At 36.6% G+C, this 27,137-nt stretch overlaps 3 protein-coding genes across 3 annotated transcripts; 1 reads left to right on the forward strand and 2 right to left on the reverse strand.

Annotated features, from left to right (window-relative positions):
- Positions 1-1,695: 1,695 nt before the first annotated feature.
- On the reverse strand, positions 1,696-3,077 carry LOC103431251 (mitogen-activated protein kinase kinase 9-like). The gene has a single exon (XM_008369387.4). The coding sequence runs from the start codon at positions 2,952-2,954 to the stop codon at positions 2,010-2,012; it is 945 nt and encodes a 314-aa protein (XP_008367609.1). The 5' UTR covers positions 2,955-3,077; the 3' UTR covers positions 1,696-2,009.
- Positions 3,078-8,054: 4,977 nt separating this feature from the next.
- Positions 8,055-14,225, forward strand: LOC103431252 (potassium channel SKOR-like). Its single transcript, XM_008369389.4, has 11 exons — positions 8,055-8,584; positions 9,488-9,776; positions 10,416-10,755; positions 11,014-11,309; positions 11,618-11,698; positions 12,015-12,113; positions 12,539-12,763; positions 12,896-13,084; positions 13,233-13,308; positions 13,429-13,723; positions 13,981-14,225. The coding sequence occupies exons 1-11, from the start codon at positions 8,307-8,309 to the stop codon at positions 14,102-14,104; spliced, it is 2,292 nt and encodes a 763-aa protein (XP_008367611.1). The 5' UTR covers positions 8,055-8,306; the 3' UTR covers positions 14,105-14,225.
- A 4,212-nt stretch (positions 14,226-18,437) lies between these two features.
- LOC103431267 (uncharacterized) lies at positions 18,438-19,406 on the reverse strand. The gene has a single exon (XM_008369403.1). It carries the CDS (start codon positions 19,404-19,406, stop codon positions 18,438-18,440), a length of 969 nt encoding a protein of 322 aa, XP_008367625.1.
- Positions 19,407-27,137: the final 7,731 nt, after the last annotated feature.

A 27,137-nucleotide genomic window follows, 5' to 3' on the forward strand; every position in this document is an offset into this window, starting at 1 on the left:
GTTGGATTGAGGGTTGTATTATTGTTAGCATGATTTCTTTACTTCTTGCACGGTTTAGCCTAGCTATCTGATCATAATCTTTGTTTTAGGAGAAGACTTGATCTTGGTTAATTGGACAAAAAAGAATATCCAAGCTATAGTTTTGTTATATACTGGAAATTAAAACTTTTTCCCCGAGGAAATTGAAACTAAATTGATCAAATGCTATTGTTAACAATCACCCTATCATAAATCTAATTCATGACGGTAACTATATATTTGTAAACGCACAAAATTCGAAAATCGACATAATTTTAGTAATTAGTATGTCACCCGATTAGTATGTAACCCTAATGTAAGTGTTTGGATTTTTTATATTATGCTAAGCACACAAAAAGTCGAAACTCAACATAGTTTCAATAATATACATAGAAAGTAGAGGATGACTTTTTAGCTAGAATGATTTCTGAGATTGGCATAAGATCTCATTTTGGTCACTGTCAATGAAAATCGATAGAATCGATCCTGAGTATGTCCACTATAAATCATTTTGGTACTTTCGTGAAAATTTTGTCAATATCTTCATTAAATTGTCACGTGAATGAATACGTGACTACCTTTTTAAGGGTATTTTTGTCAAACCAAACCCTCCACTTAACGAGAATTGACAGATTTTTCACGGAATGACCAAATGATTTACGGTGAACAAACTCATGAATCACTTTGATCGATTTTTATTGTTAGAGATCAAAATGAAAAATTATGCTAATTTTATAGACCATTTTAGCTAAGAAGTAAAAAAAGTATACTATTATTGATTTTCTTCCTACCGTAAGTGCTCGGATTTCTATTACGTACAAAGCTAATTCACCCATAGAAAGTATTGATTTTCCTCCTAAAAATTGACTAGTATTTGTACACCAGCTAGGAAGTAGGGTTGATCAATTACGTACAGCCTCTACTTAAGGATTGACTGATACATCAAACTATTCATAGTTTAGAGAAATTATCAATCGTCGTGGTCTTTTCTTACACTTCTTAGTTCATTTCCTCGATGTTAACTTCAAGTGTTGAATTCTGACTTTTAGTCATATAGAAAGTTTAATTAATGTCGTGATGTTTAAGAGCCACAATGAAATAGAATCAAAGGAAACTTGATATTCATATGATGATTCTCTTAATCATAATTTAATTAACATCATAATCCACAAAGAATCCGAATCCGGCCAGTATATACAAAAGCTCATAAAATCTACAGTAACTAGTGTCCGAAAAGACTCATGCCAAGCCCGGCGACCCGACTCCTAATTACTGCCGGATCCACTCGCACGGATATTTGACACGGGAAGATTTGATAGATCATTTTAGCTAAGAAGTAAAAAAAGTATACTAATATTGATTTTCTTCTTACCGCGAGTGTTTGGATTTCTATTACGTACAAAGTTAATTCACCCATAGAAAGTATTGATTTTCCTCCTAAAAATTGACTAGTCTTTGTACACCAGCTAGGAAGTAGGGTTGATCGATTACGTACAGCCTCTACTTAATTGACTGATACATCAAACTATTCATGGTTTAGAGAAATTATTAATTGTCGTGGTCTTTTCTTACCCTTCTTAGTTCGTTCTTTCGATGTCAACTTCAAGTGTTGAATTCTGAGTTTTAGCTACTCAAAAAGTTTAATTAATCTCGTGATGTTTAAGAGCCACAATGAAATAGAATCAAAGGAAATTTGATATTCATATGATGATTCTCTTAATCATAATTTAATTAACATCATAATCCACAAAGAATCCGAATCCGGCCAGTATATACAAAAGCTCATAAAATCTACAGTAACTAGCGTCCGAAAAGACTCATGCCGAACCCGGCGACCCGACTCCTAATTAGTGCCGGATCCAATCGCACGGATATTCGACACGGGAAGATTTGATGAGCATGAGAATAAACCAAGTTAATTGCCCGACTCGGCCTTGTAGCCCTTGGAAGATTTATAAACTTCCCGGCGACGGATTCTTGAATTCACATCCTCACCTATCTTTACAGACGAAGGGGTGGGTCAGAAGCTGAGCGGCGGACCACCTCTTGCCAGACTCCTTCTGCAAGCAACACTCCATGAAGCTCCGAAACTCCTCGGACACGCCCTCCGGCAAGGTGGGGGGCTCTCCGAAACATATGGCACACATGAGGGTGGCCCAGTCGGGTCTCTGACCCGGAGGCAAGAACGGGAAGTGACCCATGTAGAGCTCCATCAGGGTCAGCCCCAAACTCCATATGTCACTGGCGTAGCCGTTGTAATTGCCGCCGTAGGTATCCGGGTCGAATCTTTCCGGGCTCATGTAAGCGCAAGTTCCGACGTATGAGTTGCAGGCGTCCAACGTTCGGCACATGATCTTGCTCACGCCGAAGTCGGCGATTTTTACCTCCATGTTGCTGTTTACAAGAAGATTTGTTGGTTTGATGTCGCGGTGGATGATTTTGTGGGTGTGGAGGTAGTTGAGGCCGTTAAGAACTTGCCGCGCCACGTGGGTAAGTTTTGGCTCGGAGAAGGTGCCGTTGGATTTAAGCAGGGTCTCGAGGGTGCCATAGTCCATGTACTCCATGAGAATCCCGATGTCGCCGGAGGGCTGCTCGAAGATTGCGTGGCAGTGGACGACGTACGGAGAGTCTGTGCGGCGGAGGATTTCCATCTCGCGGAAGAGTTGACGGCGGACGGTGGGGTCGGAGTCACCTTGGACGAGTTTGTAAGCGTAATTGGCTGAAGTCCGCTTGTGGCGGACCTTGTAGACGGTACCGCCGTTTCCGTGTCCGAGGACTTCGAGTCTCTCGAGTTCTGCGGCCAAGATAGCGGAGGAGGAGGTGTTGGTGGTGACGGCGGTGGGAGGGAGGGGGAGAGAGAAACGAGGGCGGCGCTCGGAGAGGTCGGGCAAGGGGAGGCCGAGGTTGAACTGGCGGCGTTCACGGATAAGAGCCATTTGGATTTGCGGTGGTTGTGTTGGTGGAGTGCGGAGTGGAGAGTTGTGTCGAAATGGAAATGAAATGAAAGAACCCTTTTCCCTTTATATATAAGTGGGAGTGAAAAAGCACGTGCGGGCCTTGCAGCCGGCGGAAGAGGGTGGAGGGAGTTAGTAATACGAAGGTGGAAGGATAGAGAGGATGTGGGGTCCAATTGGGTGTCCAATTTTTTAGTGCTACTTGTCGTCGAGATGATATATGCACATGTGATTAAATGGCAAGTTGATAGCTAGCATGCCACTCCATTATTTTAAAAGTAATCAAATTAAAATTTTAGGAAATATTCAGATGAATCTGAAGATAATGTAAGGCCAAAGCAGCCAACCACCAATCAATGCTCACTATTGCAAGTGGCACTTGGCTCACCTTCTAGCTAGCTACTCCATCACTTTGCGATAATTCTCACTACTTATAGAAAGGTCTAGTTTTCTATGAATGGAATGGGGGAAATTAACCCAAGGTTTCATTCCAAGTTTAAAGGATATGCACTACTAAATCAATAGCTTTAATTTGAGATGATTAATTTGGGTCAGGTCACAATGAGTATGTCATAATAATTAGATATCGAACTCACTATTTAAGAAAGTTGAATATAAAATCTTCCACTTGTAAGTGAAGACGAATATCATTTTTTTTAATTATTATTATTATGACATGGAGAGAATTCGAAACGATTACAATAATTTAATAAATGAGTAAGTTTCGAACACAGAACGTATGGGTGGAAACTCAATACCCATTTAAAAATATGATGTTTAGCCACTTAGAACTACTGTCTGGTGTATTCCTTTTCACTTATAAGTGAGAGATCTTATGTTCGATTATCACTAAACGACGAATTTGAATCACATTATTGTTATTCAATTATGCAGCTTAGTCCACTTTTCTACTCATTCTTTTAGTGTAGATAATATCGTTTGTTAAAAAATAAAAATATATCATGTTTAAACAATGATTAGGGTAACCAAGAAAATAACATTTCATTAGCCTATCTTCCATATCTCGTGCTTAAAGAGTGAGACACTTATCGTATAGAGAATTAGGCCCATGTCAATGGCGGTACGTAAAAGCAATCTAGCAACCGCCCCAAAGAAAAGAACAAAAGAAGATTTGATGTTTTAAATAGTATTCATCATGTACATCGCCAAATCACCATGTGCTCTATTGGACGTTTTTAATTAGGTACGTTGGCTGTTGAGGAGCCATCTGTGACGAGGGAGGATTCCCGTCATATTCTCTTTGTGAAAATTTTAAGAATCTTTCAGTTACATTTGTTAATCGTATTTTATACTATCAGTTTTCGTTAAGTAATGTTTATATTCAATTATTAAATAAAAAATTTATAATAATTTCTGACCGTATGATGTACGATAAACAAATGTAATTTGAGAATCTCCAAAATCTTTATAAAAAGAAACCAACTATGATCGTCACTCATCTTTGACATCAAGATTCCAATATGTATGAATAAATTATTAACGGATCACACTACCGTTTGTAACGATTGAGTCGCAAAACAATTAATTAAATTGGTTTTTTTGTTGGTTTCGTTTTTTGTTTTTATGGTTAGTAAAATTAGGAACGTGGTTTAATTAAGTTTGTTTAGATTAAACAAACCCTGCCCGTTTACGTTGGTTTCTGTGGTTAGGAGGTTGGCTCATCAAGTTCCAAAAGAGGGCACATTGGGTTGGAGTGCGATTGGTATACATTGAATTTGGTTTTAAAGTTTAAATTAACTGATGAGGTGGCCCCTGTGTCCCTTGTCTTAATCAGTGTCCTTGTTCCATCTGCTACATGTAATTATATAAAGCAGCACATTGATGCTACGATATTTATGTTCTTACTTATTAACTTTTATGTTCGAAATAAATTAAAGTTTTATCATAAAATTAAGGATAATATTAAGAAGATTATATTTTTAAATAAAATTTTATCAACCAAATGATATGGATATTGATTATTGGTTTATTACTTAGCGTTAATTAACATGTTTATTTTCTATTGGTGATACATCATTTGATTTGCAAATTTAATTTAAAATTAATTTGGTCCCTCCTAGCATTAGGTTTCTCCATTCACCATTCACCATTATGGTACTCTTTTACATTGACATCCTTACACTCCCTCAAATATAGCGAATTTTCAAGCTAAACACATGAACAACACAAATTAAGTGACATGGAGCATGTGTGCACATGTGAGCCAATTTGACTCTGCTACCATGAAAAAAGTTGACATTCCACTACAAAACCAATTGACAATATAAAGAGTCACCCAACCTCTTAATGTGGAACTTTTTACCTACGCCTCCTCTTGGTATTTATATTAGAAGATGTTCTTATACTTTTTATACACATTTTGGTCAAAAGTTGTTACCCTAAACAATGAATTACCGCATGAATATGCATGCGCATCTAAGTCGTCAAATAATTTCCTTTATCAACGTTATAACTTTATTACTAACTCATTAACCTGCTCCACCACCATCTAAATATAAATACTACCGTTTGTTAAGTGATTAATAATCGATCATAAGAGCTTAGCTGAATTTTAATAAATGGAGAACATGGGGCCGATAAAATTGAATTGCAGAGGTGGATGGCGACAAAGAGGGCTATTCTTTTATAAATGATGCCAATTTGGCTATTGTCTTATAACTTTGTGACGTCAACATTAAGTGCACGAAAGCAACTTCATCCATAATAATAATAATTAAGAAATAAATAACAATATCGCACATACCACTCTCTAGCTCTAATGTTTTCAAAATAACTATATATATAAATAAGGTAATTTGAGTTTGATATTTATAACGCCACAATTACATTAATGTGAATTTAATGTATTTAAATCGTTTTCATAAGCTTAATATATTGAACTCATAAGTTCAATTTACTATAAAAGTGTAATTCTTTTATAGATTTAATATATTATATCCTACTGTAGATGGCCTAAGCAGCAAGTTGCACGTAACATCTGAACATCAGTCCTGACGAAGATGGAAGGGGGCCTAGGGCTTTCTTTGTCACGTACTGTGAGCTGTTGCTTGGCTCACTGCTTCCTTAATCAACGTCTGTCCCAAATTGTGTTATGATTACCAAGCGTGACTGTGAGTGTCGTCCTATATTAGCCAACAGAGGATCCTAAATTATGTTCGTTCATTGTACATTGTGTGATCAGTTTTCATCATATTATATTTGTACTCAATTTAAATAAAAAAATTTAAATAATATCTGACCGTACATCATATAATAAAGAGATATAATTCATATATCATCAGGATTCTCGCAAAGAGAATCCGGATTCTTACATTGGGACTGCTTAATTATGCCAATCCATTCCACGTTGAAACCTATAATTGTCGTCTTTTATTTTTTTTTATTTTTTTAAGTTTATTTATTTATTATTAAATATGAAAACTTCTTTAATCGATGAATTATGAATATATGAATAATCCGGTGAGTAAGCAAGGCAGAAATAGGAATTTTTTAAAGAGTGGCTTAACTTTATTTAATATATATACATATATCTCCAAAGAGAAGTTTCAAATGTGTGGAACTTGTAGTATAAAATGAATCGATCAAACAAAAAACGTGACATATAGAAATTACAAGTTATTTGTATGTACGTAGTTAGAATTTTAGAATGAGGTGGGCTAAAATTATATATTGTGCATGATACATGAGGTAACTGAGTTCATGAAGAGTTTACCTTTGATGTAGTATTTTTTATTGGCATTTACTAGATACGATGATAATATGTTTTTAAAATAGAACCATCGACTCAAGAGTCATAATTCTACACACACATATGTATGGGCATGAACGAGCTCAATTTAAGCAAAACTTATTAGTGATGAGGTTGATTTTCTTTTGTTTTAATTAAGCATGTTAAGCACGGAATAGTGCTTTGATGTTCTCCCATAGGATCTTTCTTGCAATTTTGTTCTTTCGAATTGGGCTAATTGGCTAAGGGGGCATAAAAACCGTGGAACCACAAAATCGAATTGAACCGTAATAAAATAAACTATGTTCAAAAACCAAATCGAATCATATATACCGATTTCAATTTCGATTGATGAATAGAATCAGACAGTACCGAACCGTCCCCACCCTCTGGCTACCCACACTCTTGCAATTTCTAGGGACTTTTTTTTATCGTTACAAATTCTTGGGATTTAAACTTAATAAATTGATTGAAATTTTTGAGCCACCAAGCTTTGGGCCAGCAGAAATTAGATATAAAATACTTAACAATGTTTTCATTCATGAAGTCCAAAGACTTGAGAATGTTACGAGCCCAACCACTCGGACATAACAAACAAATGATCAAAATCCTAAAACTTATTTTATAGGTATTAGGAATTTGGGACCAATGTATTTCTCTTGTAACTTGAAAAAAAAGTTACAATTCTGTATATAAACGTACAGATGGAAACGTATAGTCATATATTTATGCGAAAAAGTGCAGGAGTATTCCCTTGCTTTATATATATATATATATATATATATATATATATATTTATGCGATATGAGGTGGTGTCCCATCCATTTGAAATTAAGGTCAGTATAGATTCCATGTTTATCTATCAGTCTTCAACTCTGTTAATTAATTTCGAAGCATCTTACAATAAAAAATAAAACACCAAGAATATTAACATCTTACTATTGATGTAGGACTGCTACTATATTTTTCTTCATTTATATATGTTACGTAATGCAGACGTCAATTAGCTAGGGCAGCTCAAATTTTAATCATCATATATGTAATTAAAATAGTTTAAACTATCGATCGTCTAATCAATAAATATTTGTAACCTAATTAATATTTACAAAGCTATATAAAGTTTCCCCTTGAGAAATGTTGAGACTTTATCAAAATTGGGATTCTTCATATTTTATGTCACCTTATGTTTTTGACACAATTTTTATAACGTTGACACAGAAATTACGTTAAACTGTAAGGTAATAAAAAGTTCATAAAAAATCTCATTTTAAAATAATCTCCTTAGCATTTCTCTTTTATTCTTTATTGGATGAATTTTCATTACTTGGATGCTCAAGAAGATTGTTCTTGGGATACGTAAAAACATTTATGAGCGGCCCAAAATAGGCTTTCCTTATCTGATAAAAAGACGGGAAAAAGTAGTAGTGCCTGGATTCTATCTGTCACCACAAAAAGTTACTGTTTATTACTTGGTATCAAACAACAACAGTATCATTGGCATTAAATATACATTGGCTTTGGCTCTCATTTAACTTTATTCACAAGTTTGTTATTATTGAAAGAGGTCGATCTGAGGAAGATAAAAAATGCATGGAGCTGAAAGGAGAAAATCGTCAGGAGGAGGTGCTCATGATCAGTACGAAGATGAGGGGTCGACGTTTGAGGATGATGATGATTATGAGGAGGAGCATATTAATGATGATTCTAAGAAACAGTGGCTGTGGAAATTAGGGCGTTTTATCGCTTGTACGACTGCCGGCGACTCCACCACTCTTACTACTACTCCTGGCAGTACAAGTACTGGAAGCAGATCATCGTCTGCATCTTCGTTTCTTGATCGACTCGTTATTCATCCTGATAACTGGTAAGTACATGTACCTTCAAATTTCTCTGGCTAATATATGTATGAGATGTGTTTTCTAGATCTGTGTTCACGGCCGGAGAGAATCTGCGTTGTAATGAGTTGCAGTTAACACATAATGGTAATTTAATTAGTACATTAGGATCATCAATCATAATTATAGATGGGTTAGTAAGTGATAGATTTTTCTCGTGAATAGTATCTTCATTTTCATTTACAAGCTATTGTATTCCGAGTACAATGCCTTAATTAGAGTAATAATATCGATTATAATAAATAAATAAAAATCATGAATGGATTATGTAGGTGTAGGGTTAATTAGTTGTGAGAAACCTACTTATATATCATTTTCAAATTATTAATTAGTTGTAAGGCGTTAGCTTGCAGACCAGCGGATCTGGTGGTCGACAATGATTCAGACTTGGTAAAGGTTGTCACCGCACCTGTTTCAACAATCTTGTATTTATCACTTATAATTATATTGAAAGTTTGGATACAAAAAAATTATATAGAAAGTTAATACACATGATATATAGATGCATATAGTATGTCTTTTACCTAAATGAGAATGTGAGTCTCTTAATTGTATGTATCTACCCTACAACTACAAGCAGAGGTCTGATTGTACTTTCTTGAAGGTTGTAGGTCAAAGTGGGAACTTTCTAACTAGAATGTCTTTGTATTCACACATTTGGGAAGGAAAGAAAAGAAAATTCACGGAATTCATGATATTATATAGAACCTGCTAGCAAAACCTTTTCGATATATAGTACTCAAGAAGAGAGGGGAAAAATGAACTTTATGAATATAGTTTTGACAAAAAGTTGGGTCGGGTTTAGAACCGGCCCAATAGCCCAAAGCTGTAAGTTGGCGCCAAAACATAACCCTAAATATTGGAAAATGCAGGTTGTACGTGGGGTGGACGCATTTCATTCTGCTATGGGCAGTCTATTCGTCCTTCTTCACGCCATTGGAGTTCGGCTTCTTCCGGGGTCTGCCCGAGAATCTGTTCCTGCTCGACATCGCCGGCCAGCTGGCCTTCCTTGTCGACATCGTCGTACGCTTCTTCGTGGCCTACCGAGACTTTCACTCGCACCGTATTGTCTACAACCGCAACCTCATCGCTCTCCGCTACTTGAAGTCTCGATTTCTCGTTGATTTGCTCGGTTGTCTGCCTTGGGACGCCATCTACAAGGTAGTATTACTCTTAACTAATTGTAGGCAAAAACACGTTTTCAGTTATGTAGTTTCTAAAAAGTTCCATTTTCGTTTCATGTATTCCAACTACATCGGATTTGGTTAAGTTGTTTGCAAACTGTTCCAGTCCGAGGGCATCCGTTAAACCCCATACTCTTAAGTCCTATTAATTTATTGTACAAAATTGTCTCGTGCATTCACATGGGAGAGTGATTAATTAACGAGTTTCGTACAAGAAATTAACATATGTTAATGGATGTTCTGTAATTGAGATTTGCAAACTACAAAGACTAAATTTGACGCCATTGAATCTGAAAACATATCTGAATTATTAGTTTGGAAAATTAGCACAATATAGCGTACTCAGAGTAAGTGGCTTCTTTGGGAATTTTGAAAGGTCTAAAAACATTTTGTGTTTGTTAAAAAAAATAAGAAGCGCTTTAGCTCATCGAAACATTTTTTGAATAAGCATATGTCAGATACTTCTATTGGAAGCACTTGGGTTTATAAAAAAGAATTTCAACTTATATAATATTTATAGAGAAGTAATGTCAAACATGCCCTAAGTCTTTCTCCAACTGAATCCAGATCTAGTTATTCTTAATGAAGTAATTAATAGATTGATTATGATGTGTAGGCTTCTGGGAAAGAAGAGGGAGTGAGGTACCTGTTATGGATAAGACTAAGTCGAGCACGCAGAGTAACAGAGTTTTTTGAGAAGTTGGAGAAAGATATAAGGATCAACTACCTTTTTACAAGAATTGCCAAACTTTTTGTTGTGGAACTTTATAGCACACACACGGCTGCCTGCATCTTTTATTACCTTGCTACTACCATACCTCCGTCACGGGAAGGATACACATGGATTGGAAGTTTGAAGATGGGTGACTATAGCTATTCCCATTTTAGAGAAATTGACCTTTGGAAGCGTTACGTTACCTCACTCTATTTCGCCGTTGTTACCATGGCAACCGTTGGTAATTATCTCACTTATTTGTTCATTAGTTTAAGCTTCTTAATTTCCTTACACTAGGTTGTCATTGCGGTAGTATTCCAAGTTAATCACATAAATCATGTATTGTCATGTATTTTAACATTCTCATGTGACAATCCGTGATTGGTTTGGGATCCCGTTGCAACTACATTCTTCTCTTTTACTATACATACGCCAATTCATTTTAGAGATGGTTAATTAATGTATGCTTTTTCTTCTTTTGTTTTTGTATCTTTTATAGGATATGGAGAGATACATGCAGTGAATGTGAGGGAAATGATATTCATCATGTTTTATGTGTCTTTTGACATGCTTTTGGGTGCTTATCTGCTGGGTAACATTACCGCACTGATTGTAAAAGGATCAAAAACTGAAAAGTTTAGGGACAAGATGGCCGAACTTATAAAATACATGAAGAAAAACAGGCTTGATAGGGGGATAAGTAAGGATATCAAAAATCATTTGAGGTTACAGTATGATCGTAGCTACACCGAAGCGGCTGTTCTTCAGGATATTCCAGCCTCCATTCGCAGCAAGGTACTGATCACTGCCTAATTTTAAAGTCAGGCCGAAATCTGTGAATTGGGAGTTTGATCAAATAATATGTTTCTTGTTCTTGACTGTTCTTCCGGTTTGAACCATTTGCTGAATCATGAAAATCTCCAATAAATTTTAGTACATTTTCCTGAAAAATTATTTTTTATTATCCAATAAATTTTAGTAAATTTTAGTACGTATCAAATAATTGGGATCTTACATTTGATTATCCTATTTGACAAGTTTTTGGTACTGCTGTACTGATTCTGAAATCTACTAAAATTAATCTATTTGTTTCTACTTTGCAGATTTCACAGAAATTATATGAACCATACATCAAAGAAGTTTCTCTTTTTAAGGGATGCTCTTTAGGATTCATAAAGCAGATTGTAAGCCATTTTATTCAGTATTTGCATTGGACAAATGAACAAAATGCTGTCATCATTTGATATGTGCATCACCTTTGTTTACCCTCAACACATGAATGATTTCTGCATACATTTTTTTCTCCTTATGCATACTCACTCCTATTTATTTATGTCCCTTGATTCCCTTTTAATTTATTAAAACTGAATGACAGAAATATAAAAGGGTGTGTAGGGGGAGAAATAAAAGGGGTCTATAGTGCTCAGTTCCAAAATGATTAGAATTCTAAAATTACTTCTTCCATAGGAAGAAATTTAACCTATGTTTTGCGTTTATCAGGCAACCAAAATTCATGAGGAGTTTTTCCTTCCAGGAGAAGTGATCATAGAGCAGGGACAAGCAGTGGATCAATTATACATAGTATGCCATGGGGAGCTGGTATGAGTTTGACATTTCAATGTTAATTGCTTATTCTTCACTAATCAAAATTAATCCTTAAATTGTTTTAGTTACTCACACATTGATCTTTGTGTTCCTCTGCTCTTACTATAACTCATACTGTTGATTATTTGATTAGTTGCATGCGTGCAATCCTCAAACACCATGATTGGTGCTGGCTACTATTAGTACACACACACACACACAAATCTATTTCATTTGTTGTATATGCGAAAGCCTGCGCGGCTGCACGCACAAATGAAGCACCTTTTTCTCTGTTTACTCTTTCAGGTTTGCAAGTTCATATTATTTGTTGACCCCTCAAGGGTAAATTAATAGTTACTCTATGTAGTCTATTGTATACCAGAATATATGTTCAATTTTATTCCTAAATCCTAACGGATTTGTTTTGATATTGTCTACAGGAGAAGGTGAGAAGGGATGAAGACAGTGAAAGTGAAGAGCTCCTTGAGCGCCTGCAAACCTATAGCTCGTTTGGCGAGGTTTCTTTTCTTTGTAATACTCCCCAGCCATATTCTGTTCGGGCTAGTCAACTGTGCAGGGTCTTGCGACTTGATAAACAATCTTTTAGGGAAATCCTGGATATACATTTCTTAGATGGGCGGATTATCCTAAACAACCTCCTCGAGGTAAATAGACTCGAAAACTTTCGTGGTCTTTTTTCGCTTTCTTGCTTCTTTCACAAAAAGATAGTGCTTATGCCCAGGTAATTTGCAAATGAAAATTTAAATTCCACCTGCTAATCACTTCTCTTCTTCTAGGGAAAAGACGTGAATACCCGGAACAAGCTTTTGGAATCAGATATCATCCTATATATTGGAAAGCATGAAATGGAGTTAGTTATGAAAGTAAATTGTGCTGCCTATGATGGAGATTTTTATCGAGTAAAACGTTTGATTGGAGCTGGAGCTGATCCCAACAAGATGGACTATGACGGAAGGTCGCCTTTGGTACGTATTTAGATGCCTAAGCTTAAGCTATAATTTGATCTTTATAAACTGGAAATGTTGGCATAATATAATCAACTTTACTACTATGTTTTCTTATCTGTAACAGTATTAAATATATATATCTATATATTTTATTTTGTTTCCTCAGCATGTTGCTGCATCAAAAGGGTTTGTTGATATCACTCGTTTCCTTATTGAACAAGGAGCGGCCGCTGAGATGTCAGGTGATACTCTAAGGAGCTCTACGAGAACTTTTTAACTGGATCATGTTATGTTGTGAGTAAATCTTCCTAGTTATTACAATTATTGTTGATTAATTTGTGTGTCACTGTACGTAATATTAGATAAATATGGGAACACTCCTTTACTTGAAGCCATTAAAAATGGGCACGACGAAGTAGGTTCTTTACTTGTTAAGGCGGGGGCATCACTCGCTGTTGATGATGCCGGTGATTTTCTCTGTACCACGGCAGCAAGGAGGAATATGGAGCTTCTGAAAAGGCTTTTATCCAATGACATAAACCCGAATGCGAAAAATTATGATCAGCGGTCACCACTTCATGTAGCTGCTTCAGAAGGCTTATATCCAATGGCAGAATTCCTTTTAGAAGCAGGAGCAAGTGTTCTATCAAAGGACAGGTAAGGTCTGAATGTACCTCATCTGGCTTGTTAGGCCGGAGGAGTTATATGGAATGGGTTCATCGCCAACGTGGCTTCTTGAGCCACTAATACAAGAGCATATGCACGGCTCTCTCCACATGGCCTTGTATTGGTGGCCCATGGCGCAACAATGGTAGTGAATTTGATCCTTGTAAGTCTCTCTTGCTAGGCAAGGACGACATCTTATGGTCTCCTTGAATCCATTTTTAAATAACTAGTCTACTTCTTGATTGCAGATGGGGAAGAACTCCACTTGATGAAGCCCGCATAGGTGGAAATAAGAAACTGATCAAATTGCTTGAAGTCGCCAGAGCTTCTCAGTTGTCAGATTTCTCCGATCATTCTCAAGAAACTGGTTAACATTAATTTTTATACATTTCTCGAACATGTAGTACACATTTTATTACTAGCTGCTAGCCAATCTGTATTATCTGTAATATTACATTATCCTTTGAATTCATATCGAAGTAAGCTACTCTAATGAACTTAGTACCAGTTTGGCTTAAGCTTAAATTATAAAAAAAGTGGGTACCAAAAAAAGTTGAGCACTAAAATGTATTTGATAAACATTTTAAAACAGCTAATTTTCACAGTTTTGGATGAAAAAAACTTCACAAGACCGGCTTTTTATCGCCAAAACACGGATGAACAGTGTTCATTAAATGAAACTTTCAAATTTCCAAACCTACCCTTTTGCATCTTTCTCCTAAAACTCTCCTTCGCTGTTGTCTCTCGCCCGCTTCCACTCTCCAGCTCTCTCTCTCTCTCCGTTTGAGCTCGATCTCTCCCTCTCATCTTGTTCGAGCACTCTTCACCAAAAAAAAAAAAGGTATATTTCCCTTTCTCAACCTTTATTTCTGGATAGTTGGAATATTGAAATTGAATAATTGGAAGGTAGAATTGGAAGATTATTGTTTGGACCCGATTTTACACTATCGGCCCGAGTAACCTAAACCGTTGAATGAGTATAGCTCTTAATTGTTGGATGAAAAATAAATATAATTTTGTTACTATTAAAGGATAATATTATGGTTTTTATCATAATAATTATCTTTTAATTTGAATCATTTCAACATTATATCTTCGAATAAGTACAATTCAAGTGAACTTGGGATTCCTGTTATTAGATTGGAGCAGCATGGTAGATGGGGTTTGAAAAGTCAAGATGCGTGGTTTGGGATAATTGGAATGTCATTGGTGCATGGAAGTTGGACCATAGAGATTCACAGCTTGCGAGGCAATCAAACATCATCAAAACCAATCTTTGGTTTAGATTGGTGCCATGCAAAAGATAAGGAAGGAGCACGTGGCATTGAGGGAAGGATATGCAGGGTACAATACCATCAAATATCAAAATTGTTCCCTGGGGCCATTATCACAAATGCACGTGGTCTACATCAGGGATTTGGGATTTTGGATATCGCATATTATGTGGATAAGGTGACAGAATCCCGATTGAACTCTACAAAGTTACCAGGCCGTGCCAAGCAAGAACTGAAACCTATAAATACAGAGGCAATGGCAATAGGAAAAAGCATCTCCAACTCAACACACAAACTGTCCTGCGCAAACCCTCGCTTTACGCGAAACCTCTCAACAACTTTGAGATTTTTATTTTCCTTTTTCGCCAACACATCTTCAATTTGGATAAACAGCACTGTGAAAGCAACCAGCGAACATCTTCAGTTTGGATAAACAACACTGTTGCTGTAGAATCAGCCGACCGTGAAGCACCTTCAGTTTGGATAAATAGCACTGCGACAGGGTCGACTGGTTATCTATCAAAGTCTCGGTCGAGAAGGATTTTCGAATCCTTATTGGCAGAGGTCATCTCATTAGCCTTCTCGGCGAAATGAGGTGTTACAAGTTACTACATTCGGTACATTGAAAGCCGAATTTGATATTGAACTTCGCAGAACTAGCAGCCTTGTTTTCAGGCTCTAGAACCCAAAGGCCGAGACGTGTTTCTTCCTCGGCCACAGTCGCAAGATCAAGAAGTCAGTAGCACACCCAACTCAACATCAACATTTTTTACTCCTCGGCCGACGAGTTGGCACGCCCGCATACAACCGAAGGATTTAGTTAGCTTATTAATTACTTGGCCTGCGCGCCACATAGACTTAGTAGTTTTTAGGGTCAACAGTAATATAAACGTGGTTGATTTCATTTTAGTGACGAACCATTTGGTAAAAGAATAAGGAGATTCTTTTAGGGAAGACGCATATTTCACCTCAATGCAGGGACAATGCCACGTACGCAGATAAAACAAATGCATGTTTGGTATACAGATATAGTACGTGAAAGTGTTCTATTAAAGATTCAGAGGACAGGTGTACGATTTGAATGTTCTCGACCTGACTTGTTTAGGCTGGATCATCTTATGGTCTTCTTCAAACTATTTTTTATTATAACACCAGATCTTCTCAGTTGCGACAGTACTATGATCACTCTCCAGAAACTAGTTAACATTAATTTACATTTCTCGAACAACTATGCATTTTACTAGCTGCTAGCCAATGTGTATCATCTGTAATACATTATCTTTGATTGAATGGAGCCAAGAGTGCGAACATTTCTCTCTCCCATTTTGGCCTGCTTTTTTTTTTTTTTGTCAACTTTTGGCCTGCTTATTTAACTGACAAAAGAAAGAAACTAACGTAATATTTGCTGAAACTGTCTAAGGTTGTAAAGATACACATGAATATTATATGCAAATCATGGAAAACTAATCTTGGTCGAGTAATGGTGTACGTAATGGGTAATCAACCATTTAGTTTGATTTGAAAGGTTGAAACGTATGGAAAATATTATGACAAATGAATGGCCTGCGGTATACTGAGGAAAAATTGAAAAAGTCGCGAGGCCAAAATTACAAATTAATAACCTTACTTGCTAGATCATTATATGCATGAATTAATACATTCGTCCACTATATATTATTGAACCTCTACAACACAAATACCTTTCCACATAGATAGGATATGTCTGTTTATTGGGAGTCTCATGAGGATTTCTAGAAACGCTACCCATAAACATTAAATCATGATGGTCCTGGAAGGCTAGTGGCTTCTTGCACGGGACTGGCTGTGTAGACATGTTGGGGATCGGGACTTAATTCTTTCAGGCGTAGTTCTAATCTGCTTTCAACGAATGACCTTGTACAGAGACCGATTTGCACGTGGCGTAGTTAGCAGAGCACATTGTTGTTGTCTTTGTCGGCAGGTCCAACAACTCAGGCTTGAACAATTGCAAACCAACTGTTTTTGCCTTCGTCCCGCTGGTCAGCCACGGCCAGATCAACAGGTTGTTTTGAAGAACTAGATCCACTTGATGAAGCCCGCATAGGTGGAAATAAGAAACTGATCAAATTGCTTGAAGTCGCCAGAGCTTCTCAGTTGTCAGAGTTCTCCGATCATTCTCAAGAAACTGGTTAACATTAATTTTTATACATTTCTCGAACATGTAGTTCACATTTTATTACTAGGTGCTAGCCAATGCGTATTATCTGTAATATTACATTATCCTTGATCGAATTCATGTTGGAGTAAGCTACTCTAATGAACTTAGTCTGGTCGGAGTAAGCTACTCTGATCGGAGTAGTCAGAATACTTTAGTTTAGATAAGAGCAATCTAGTCTGATCAAAGTAGTTAGGCTACTCTCAGGAAATGATTAGCCAGAACACCAAGTGTAGTCAGACAGCCTTAATCATTAAGACTAGGCTTATGCCCATTATAGATGTTACTTGTCTCCCAACTAGGAAAACCCTAGTTCATGTCAAATTAAGATATCTTGGTGATTAGGCAACATAATCATAATCTAAGAGGATTGTGTCTTATCCTAGATACCCTCCTAGATACTCTCTTGATTTAATACATAATACTTTTTCTACAAATACTCTCAAGATCTCTACGAATACCTTACTTTGGGTATATGCAATCATTCTCAATTCTCAATACTATTAGACAACGTAATCATAATCTAAGATGATTGTAATTACACAGTGAAACCACCAATCTCTTGAAAAAGGGGGATGATCTTTTCTTTTATTTTTTATTTTTTTATTTTTGTAAAAAAGGGAATTATCTGGGACCCATCTTCCCTAAACAATGGTGGGTTCTTCCTCCGGAGTAACGGGAGGGCTGGTTTGTTTTTCTCTAGAGAAGCACAATTGCGCTGTGTTTCATCCTACCCTCCTGTGGAGTCGCAGGATTGGCTTCGGTTAACTGCCACCGGTTTTTATCTCTTTAATTTTTTTTCTTTAATTATTTGATATGTTTTTGTACGAAAACTCCCTTTAAGATTATATTCTTTTTTTTCCTTTGCAGTTGTGAATTTTTTTTGTTTTCGAGGGGGGGGGGGGTTTAGTCCAAATTTTTTTGTCGAAGCTTGTTTCACCAAAATGAGCACTCGGCTTTATAATAGTAGAGATATATAAATATAAGATAATTAATGAATGCATGAACTATTATTAAACCCACTAATAAAAACATACATTTTCACAAAGATAGGATTTGTGTTTATTGCTTTAGCGCACACAACAGTGAAATAATTAAAAACTAAAAAGAAATCAAAATTACACTTTTGCTAGATACACTGTTATATTTAGCTCATGCAACAATTTTTTTAAGATAGAACGAGTGAAGTTTCATGAGGATTTCTTGAGACACTATGCACAAACATCACATGATCATATCATGTATGGGTGCGAATTGCTGTGTAGACATCAACTTCTTGGGGGTCAGGGTTTTCTTCGCCCAGGCGTAATTCTAATCTGTTGTCAACAAATGGCTTTGTATAGAGGCCAGTTGCCACATGGCGTAGTCGGCAGAGCACATTGTTGTGGTTGTTGCCGGTTGGTCCGACACTTTCAGGCTTGAACAATGTGCAAGTCCATCTGCCTGTGTTTTCATCTCGATCGTCAGCCGCAGCAAGGATCAATGACCTGTTTATGTCCATCCTTCTCAAGTATTTGTTGTTGTACAAGCATTTGATATGAACGTAATGATTATTTTGGTGGTCCCTACTGTTTGCCCGCTCCACTTGGAACTGTGCGAACTCGCTCGTACGATCCTGTGCGGAGAATTGGAGAATCTGATGAATGTTGTTTTCTTGATCAAGCATGTAGCGCAAGTACCTGTTGTTGTTGTTTGATTGCAGCACAAAAGGGCTCGGTAGTACAAGCGGTTCCAAGTCGACGACTGTGTACACATCCATATCGTTGTGGAGGTTGGGGGTGTTTCTCTCTGCGAAGAGGCACTGGTTGAAGTCGTTAACAGTGAATGACGTCACAAAGTGCCCGAGTTGCACGTGGAGTAATCGGAAGACTGCCTTGTTGTCTGAATGGACAACCACAGGCTCGAATAATGTGCAGGACCAATGTTTTTTATCTTCCTCTGGTTCGTTAGCTCCAGCTACAATCCAGTACTGGTGATCGCTCGCCCTTCTCAAGTACTTGTTGTTGAAACAGCATTTGATATGCACGAGTCCTCCGTAACCGCTGTCTGCCGGCTCCATTTGGAACCTTGCGTACTCGCTCTTAACATCCTCTTCGGAGAGTTGCACAAGCCCATCAAGATTCTCGATACGTTGATGTATGTAGCGCAAGTATTTTTTGTTGTTGTTTGATTTCAGTGCAAAAGACCTTGGTAGTATTGTTGCCATGGTATTTGCAAAGATATCTTTCTCCTTTCTCTCTCAATTATAATTTAGTTGGGATGATCTCTTTCTCTCTTCTCTCTTAATTTCTTCAAGTGCTCTTCTTCAGCTGTTATCTTGCTTATAAAGCCAACACCTAACTGTACAAAAGAAAATTGATACCAGTTGTCAGCTATCCTTTTTGGGTTTTTGTTTTTTATTCTTATTTTTTATTTTTTATTTAGACCTTGGTATTAAGTGGTAGCTATCCTATATTTTGTTGTGTTCCCAATATTTTTTTTTTCTTCTAAGAAGCCAGCAAGCAGCTGGTAATGATTGTTTATAATTATATGGTTTCCTTTTTTCTTCTAAGAAGCCAGCAAGCAGCTGATAATGATTGTTTATAATTATATGGTTTCCTTTTCATCTGTTCACAACTTGTGTCCACACTGATTTAATATATACTTTTAAAGAGTGGTTATCAACTATTAGCTATTAGGAAAGTAGTAATGGTTAGTCTTTAATTAATATAAACACGGCTGATTTCATTTAGTAACGAACGATTTGGTAAAAGAATAAGGATAATACTTGCATTTCTTTTAGGAAAGACGCATATTTCATCTCTCTGAATAATGTATCTTTATTATATAAATTTTTATCAAAATCATTATATTTCCTAATTTTTGAAGATAATCTTTATATATAATCATTCAAATTGAAAATTGTTTAGTCATTCAAAAGTATTAAATAAATGGACGGTTCATCATGATTATAAACTTGATACTTATACCGTCGATTTTGTTCCATATACTTGGCTGCATAAACAATCTCAGATTTGAATGATTTTTTGGAGAGAGAATCTTCAAATGAAGATTAAAAAATTGAACTTCCATTTTAGAACCATCCGGTGAAAATACATTATCTGCAAAGGCTGTCGTGGGGGATACAAACATTATCCAAAGAATAATACAAGTATCCATCCACTTACAAACATAATTTAATAGTAGAAGTTTTATAATCGTAACTGTTCAATTATGGAGCAAGATAATACTTGAAGTGCCCGCATAAGATGAGCTCATTCCTCCACTTAAAACACATTTTCATAGTAGAAATTTTATAATCGAAACTATTCAATTTCAGAGCAAGTATTTTTCTTGTTGTTTGATTTCGGTAGAATTTTTATGAGCCATGTTTTTTTCTTTTTGTTGAACGATAGATTTGTTTGATTAAATGTTAAATTAAGGAGTTGACGGGGTTCAAATTCACACGGTAGTGCAGGGTAACACTCCGCTTCACTAATGTGGTAGAAGGCCACAGGCTGCCATGTTAATTGGGATATGAAATCTTTCTCTCTTCCATCCCTCTTAATTCTCTCATCTACTCTTCTCCGAACCCTCAGCCACCTATATTAGTTCTATTTATAAAAGCAAATTGCTACCAGCTGCAGTTTTCCTATTTTTTTGTTGTTTACATAAGTTAGATGATGCTTTAGTATATAGGTATTTTTTTTCTATGTTCACATATGGTGTCCACACTAATGATTCAAATTATGTATATTTTTAAAAGAAATTTTATTAACATTCCAAAATTTTCCTTGTGCATTTCTCACAAGTGTGTATTTTTTTTAAATATAAAAATTTGGAGTGCATAACGAGAATTTGAAATACCAATAATAATTCTCTTTTTTTTATTTTAAAATTTTTTATGATCATATGAGAGCATACGGTAAACTATTTACAAGCCAGCTATACTATTTATGGTCTTCTTCTTCTTTTTTTTCTGATCATGTTGCTTATATAATTTTTTTTTATCTGTTTCGATACAATAAACTATTAGAGAGTAACATTTGTTCTTAGTATTTAATTGATATGGGCATCCAGTGACGAAAGATTGGGTAAATAACTGATGTCATTGCTTTGTTCATTAGTTTCCAGCCTTGTTTATCGGAATAGCATGTATTTCTAAGCATTAAATAAGTGATTGTCAACTTTCATAAAACACATGGCTAGTGTAGAATTTTTTGTTAAAATTTTTCTTAACAAGTCGTTATGGTTATGACGAGGAATAAAAGCGTAGGGATCGCTTGTTAGAAAATACAGTGGAGCCTTAGAAATAGTGATGGATTTATAGTAGACGATGGTAACAGACTTGGTTAAAAGTGGGAATGGAAGATGGTGGTGAAGACATCCATGGCTGCCTGGCCATGAGAAGGAAGGTAATATCGGTGGGGAGTCCGTGACCGTGTGATTAATAAGGACTCGAATATAGATGCTTTCCCTTCTAGTAATTTTTGAAAGGTAGATCCTGTTGTGAAACTTAGAAAGTTTCCATCCATATATACAACACCGGATCTTGAAAGGAAACTCGATCGGGGAAAAAAGTTACTTTGGATTATGCAAGTGTAATAGCTTCTTTTGGTCTTTAATTAATCTTTCTCTTAGTCTTTAACTAATCTTTCTCTCAGTTTCTCTCCTTCCACAAAATACAAATCAAAAGTTGACGGGGTATATATGTATTATGTGCAAGCTTTCAACAACGAGTTGTTTAATTAGCTCAAGTCATTGGTCATTGGATGCCCAATAATAATTCTTTTTTTTTGTATTTTTTATGATCATATGAGAGCATACGGTAAACTATTTATAAGCCAGCTATCCTATTTATGGTCTTTTTTTTTATTTTTCTGATCATGTTGCTTATATATATATTTTTTAATCTGTTTTGATACAATAAACTATTAGATAGTAATATTTATTCTTAGTATTTAATTGATATGGGCATCCAATGACGAAAGATTTGGTAAATAACTGATGTCATTGCTTTGTTCATTAGTTTCCAGCCTTTTTTATCGGAATAGCATGTATTTCTAAGCATTAAATAAGTGATTGTAAACTTTCATAAAACACATGGCTAGTGTAGAATATTTTGTTAAAAATTTTCTTAACAAGTGCTTATGGTTATGACGAGGAATAAAAGCCTAGGGATCGCTTGTTAAAAAATACAGTGGAGCTTTAGAAACAGTGGTGGATTTATAGTAGACGATGGTAACGGATTTGGTTAAAAGTGGGGATGGAAGATGGTGGTGAAGACAGCCATGGCTGCCTGGCCATGAGAAGGAAGGTAAGTCTGCGACTGTGTGATTAATAAGGACTCGAATATAGATGCTTTCCCTTCTAGTAATTTTTGAAACGTAGATCCTGTAGTGAAACTTAGAAAGTTTCTATCCATATATACAACACCGGATCTTGAAAGGAAACTCGATCGGGGGAAAAAGTTACTTTGGATTATACAAGTGTAATAGCTTATTTTGGTCTTTAATTAATCTTTCTCTTAGTCTTTAAATAATCTTTCTCTCAGTTTCTCTCCTTCCACAAAATACAAATCAAGAGTTGACGGGGTATATATGTATTATGTGCAAGCTTTCAACAACGAGTTGTTTAATTAGCTCAAGTCATTGGTCATTGGATGCCCAATAATAATTCTTTTTTTTTGTATTTTTTATGATCATATGAGAGCATACGGTAAACTATTTATAAGCCAGCTATCCTATTTATGGTCTTTTTTTTTTCTTTTTCTGATCATGTTGCTTATATATCTATATATATTTATCTGTTTTGATACAATAAACTATTAGATAGTAATATTTATTCTTAGTATTTAATTGATATGGGCATCCAGTGACGAAAGATTGGGTAAATAACTGATGTCATTGCTTTGTTCATTAGTTTCCAGCCTTTTTATCGGAATAGCATGTATTTCTAAGCATTAAATAAGTGATTGTAAACTTTCATAAAACACATGGCTAGTGTAGAATTTTTTGTTAATTTTTTTTCTTAACAAGTGCTTATGGTTATGACGAGGAATAAAAGCCTACGGATCGTTTGTTAGAAAATACAGTGGAGCCTTAGAAACAGTGATGGATTTATAGTAGACGATGGTAACGGATTTGGTTAAAAGTGGGGATGGAAGATGGTGGTGAAGACAGCCATGGCTGCCTGGCCATGAGAAGGAAGGTAATATCGGTGGGGAGTCTGCGACTGTGTGATTAATAAGTGATACGCCCCTACCCTGATATTCTCCGAATACCAGGATAGACACGTGCTGGCCGACACCCGAGGGTGACGAAAGCCATTAATTGATACAAAAGCTAAGAATAAGAAATAAATAAGGGTTATGAATTTAAAATACAATGAATTAACAATTTAGGAACGTGTTTAGAGCATACAACTAAATCTAATCACTAAAAAGAATTAAGATAAAATTGAATGAATAAAGAAGTGAGTCCTACATCAAGAGGATTCAAAGATGCTACTGCGGAAGTGTCTTGACGCTGGGATTAGATGTCTTGATCCTAAGTCCTGAATGGGGGCGCAAAACAAAGGTGAGTGGACCAAGTTCATATATATAATAATAATAAAACAGTTATCAAGATACTAACCCCCACAGTTTAATAATGAAAACTACTAGCATAATAAGTGATGGATTTAATAAAATCCTAGCATACCAAATATCTCAAAAGCCATATCGCAGAAATGCATCGCGGAAATCAAAACAGTAAACGTATCATAAATCGTCTCGTAAACGCGGTGTGCTGCTAGAAAGATCACTGAATAAATAAACTCCCAGCCCAATGCCTGCTCCGTGGTCTCTGCGCCCGTAGCCAGAGATTACCAACTCTCAGCCCAATACCTGCTCCATGTCCCTCAACCCGTAGCTAGGGATTATTTATCCCGGCCTAAATGCCAACACCAGTTCCTCGCCCCAGGCGGCATAGTGTCTACTAGGTACGCACAAATAGTTACGCCTCTCATAAATAACCACTTCATAGTATAAAGTCATCCATCGTCTATACTATAAAGAGGGGTTTCTAAAACATGTTCTAGCATCCTATCGTCATCCATCGGATAGTCTACCAGTTCATAGTTTTTATAGAAAATACGATATATCATAATATAACTCAATATAGGCTAACAATGAATCCTCACCAAAACACGAGACGAAAATCAATATATTAAATCAACAGGCTTCACATAAATCAAATCATAAATTCGTAGGAATGCTAATCATTTATGCAATTAAATTATCAAATCATGAAATTTTAGAAGGGGTCCACTCACAAATATTCCTTAGCAGAAGAATTGCGCGAATCAGGATTACGAATTTCCTTAATAACAACTTTACCTAAGCACAAAAATGTAATAAATAAATAAAAGAATTTTCTAAAAGATTAGGTTTGAATTAAATAAAATAGGGGATTTGGGATTGAATGGGTTTAGGGTTTTAAAGGATTTTAGGAACCTCGGGTTTTGGGTTAAAATGGTATTAGGGTCAGAATTGAGGTTTGGGCTTAAACCCAAACATACACACACATTACAAACACACACACACATGCATGTGCATGCATAAACACACACACACACACCTCAAAATACACACACACACACGGGCACAAAATCACAAGGCCTTAAGGCCTTAATAAAAATAAATAAAGAAAAACAGGGCTTTAAGCCCTTTTTAAAAACCACCGACCCAAGGCCCTTTTTTGGGTTTAAAAAAAATAAAAACAGTAAGCTAATAAAAGAAAAAAGTTTGGGGTTTAATGGGCTTAAGGCCCGAGGGAAAGAAATGGGAAGGCCGGCTGGCCTTGGTTTGCCGAGAGAGAATGCCGGAGCTGCTACAGCTCCGGTCACTTGAAAACGAGAGCTTCGAGCTCCGATCTAGGTACAAACATGAAGAACAAGGAGAGAGAGAGATGTTTCTACCTTCCAAAGACCGTGACTCAGTCAGAGGTGACCGGAAAAAGCTCCCAACGTCCACGGTTCGCCAGAAAAATGGGTGTGCTCACCCTGGAACGATTCCAAGGCAAAACCTACGTAAAAATGGAAGGTTCAAGCTTCTAAATCACAACCAAGCAACAATCTAACAACGAGAAGGAGAGATTCGACTTACCTAACGGAAAAAGAGGGAGGGGGGTTCACCGGAGCTTTGCTCCGTGCTGTCAAACTCGCGGGCAGAGAGGTCCTGGGCTCGTTGCGAGCTTCTCTTCGATGGTGACTCGGTCCTAGTGAGTCCACAGGAAGAGAGATATGCGAGAGTTTGAGGGAGAGAGGTACGGGAGAGCTGAGAGAGAGAGGGAGAGAGTGAGAGCTACGAGGGAGAGAGACGAAGGAGAAGGAAGAGGTCTCGGGGGTGGGGGACAGAGAGAGGGAAAAGAGAAGTGGTTTAGATGACTGCCACGTGGCAGTTGGGGGGGGGGTGGGAAATAACAAATACTACAATTATTTGGGGGTGGTTGTAACAATAAGGACTCGAATATAGATGCTTTCCCTTCTAGTAATTTTTGAAAGGTAGATCCTGTAATGAAACTTAGAAAGTTTCTATCCATATATACAACACCGGATCTTGAAAGGAAACTCAATCGGGGAAAAAAGTTACTTTGGATTATGCAAGTGTAATAGCTTATTTTGATCCTTAATTAATCTTTCTCTTAGTCTTTAACTAATCTTTCTCTCAGTTTCTCTCCTTCCACAAAATACAAATCAAAAGTTGATGACGTATGTATGTATTATGTGCAAGCTTTCAACAACGAGTTGTTTAATTAGCTCAAGTCATTGGACTGACGCGAGATTTGGTTGGACAACTGACCTCAATGCCACATACGTAGATAAAACAAATGCATGTTTGATATACATATAAAGGGATTTGGACCCTCTCCTAAGCTTAGGGGGCTGAGCCTCCTAAGCAAAGCATATGAACCGTTGGAATCCAACGGTTAAAAACATGAGGCTTCTCTAAAAGTTATAATAATTGTAGTCATTGGGATGGGATTTTCAACTAAAAGGCGTGTCCAAAATGTTCAAAAGTTTTTCTTAACAAGATCGGGTAAATTTGGAGAGAGATTTCTACTATTAAAAGTCTAGAAAGTTAAATAGAAGAAGATTTCATTTCATGAAGGGATTACATAAATCTTAGTCCAACAACTTTACATCTTCAGCCAGAGCAACTATTCTAGAAAAGTAAATTTGCATGATGGTAAAAATTCGGCATGGTTCTCCTAAATACATGTTGTTGTTCGCAAGTTGGGTTTTGGAATCCTCAACCTCTTGCGAAATCTTCTCCATCTCTTCTACTTTTTGGGAGAGGTGGTTGGTGAGGGTCACTTTCTCAGCTTTGAGTAAAGACAATTGTTCCTCCAAGCGCTGGATTTCAGAACCAACCACTGTAATCCTTTCTTCCATCACTAACCCTTCTTCCACCAACTGCCGGAGCGCGGCTGTACTCTTCACATGTTTTTCCTAAAAGCATTTCACTCTATTGGACGCCCGCTCCGCCTTCTGATGATGATCCCTTAATGCCCGCAAATTCTCGAATAAACTCAGAAAGACTTTTACTAAGCCTGGGACAGCAACTGAGCTTGGTAAAGCTCAATAAAGGCCTTATTCGCGTCATGGAGAATCTTAAGGCTGAAAGAAGCTATGAAGTCCCGTTTCATCCAATCCTTGAAGATTTGACGATCATTTTAAAAAGAATGAGACTTAGAGGATGTTGGAGGTGATTGCAGCTTAGTTTTGATTTGCCCGAATTTCTTTACCAGGTCGAGCAAAGATGATGCTGAAGAAGCTGAATGTGCACTTTTCACACCTTCAACCGTAGAAGTAGGGGCAGCCTCAACTAAATGAGTAGGAATGATTGCAGAAGCATGAATGAAAGTAGCTGTTGTAGAAGTCTTGGCTCGCTTACTCACAGGCTCAGGGACAAAGA

Source organism: Malus domestica, chromosome 14, assembly GCF_042453785.1.
Source record: "Malus domestica chromosome 14, GDT2T_hap1".
Lineage (NCBI taxonomy): Eukaryota > Viridiplantae > Streptophyta > Magnoliopsida > Rosales > Rosaceae > Malus > Malus domestica.

Bases quoted from the DNA above. Each gene is read 5' to 3' on its own strand.
- LOC103431267 (XM_008369403.1), bottom strand. From the start codon at position 19,406: ATGGCAACAATACTACCAAGGTCTTTTGCACTGAAATCAAACAACAAC.
- LOC103431252 (XM_008369389.4), top strand. From the start codon at position 8,307: ATGCATGGAGCTGAAAGGAGAAAATCGTCAGGAGGAGGTGCTCATGAT. The intron at 11,310-11,617 runs GTACTGATCACT...TCTACTTTGCAG, and splicing joins CAGCCTCCATTCGCAGCAAG to ATTTCACAGAAATTATATGA. The intron at 12,114-12,538 runs GTATGAGTTTGA...TATTGTCTACAG, and splicing joins TAGTATGCCATGGGGAGCTG to GAGAAGGTGAGAAGGGATGA.
- LOC103431251 (XM_008369387.4), bottom strand. From the start codon at position 2,954: ATGGCTCTTATCCGTGAACGCCGCCAGTTCAACCTCGGCCTCCCCTTG.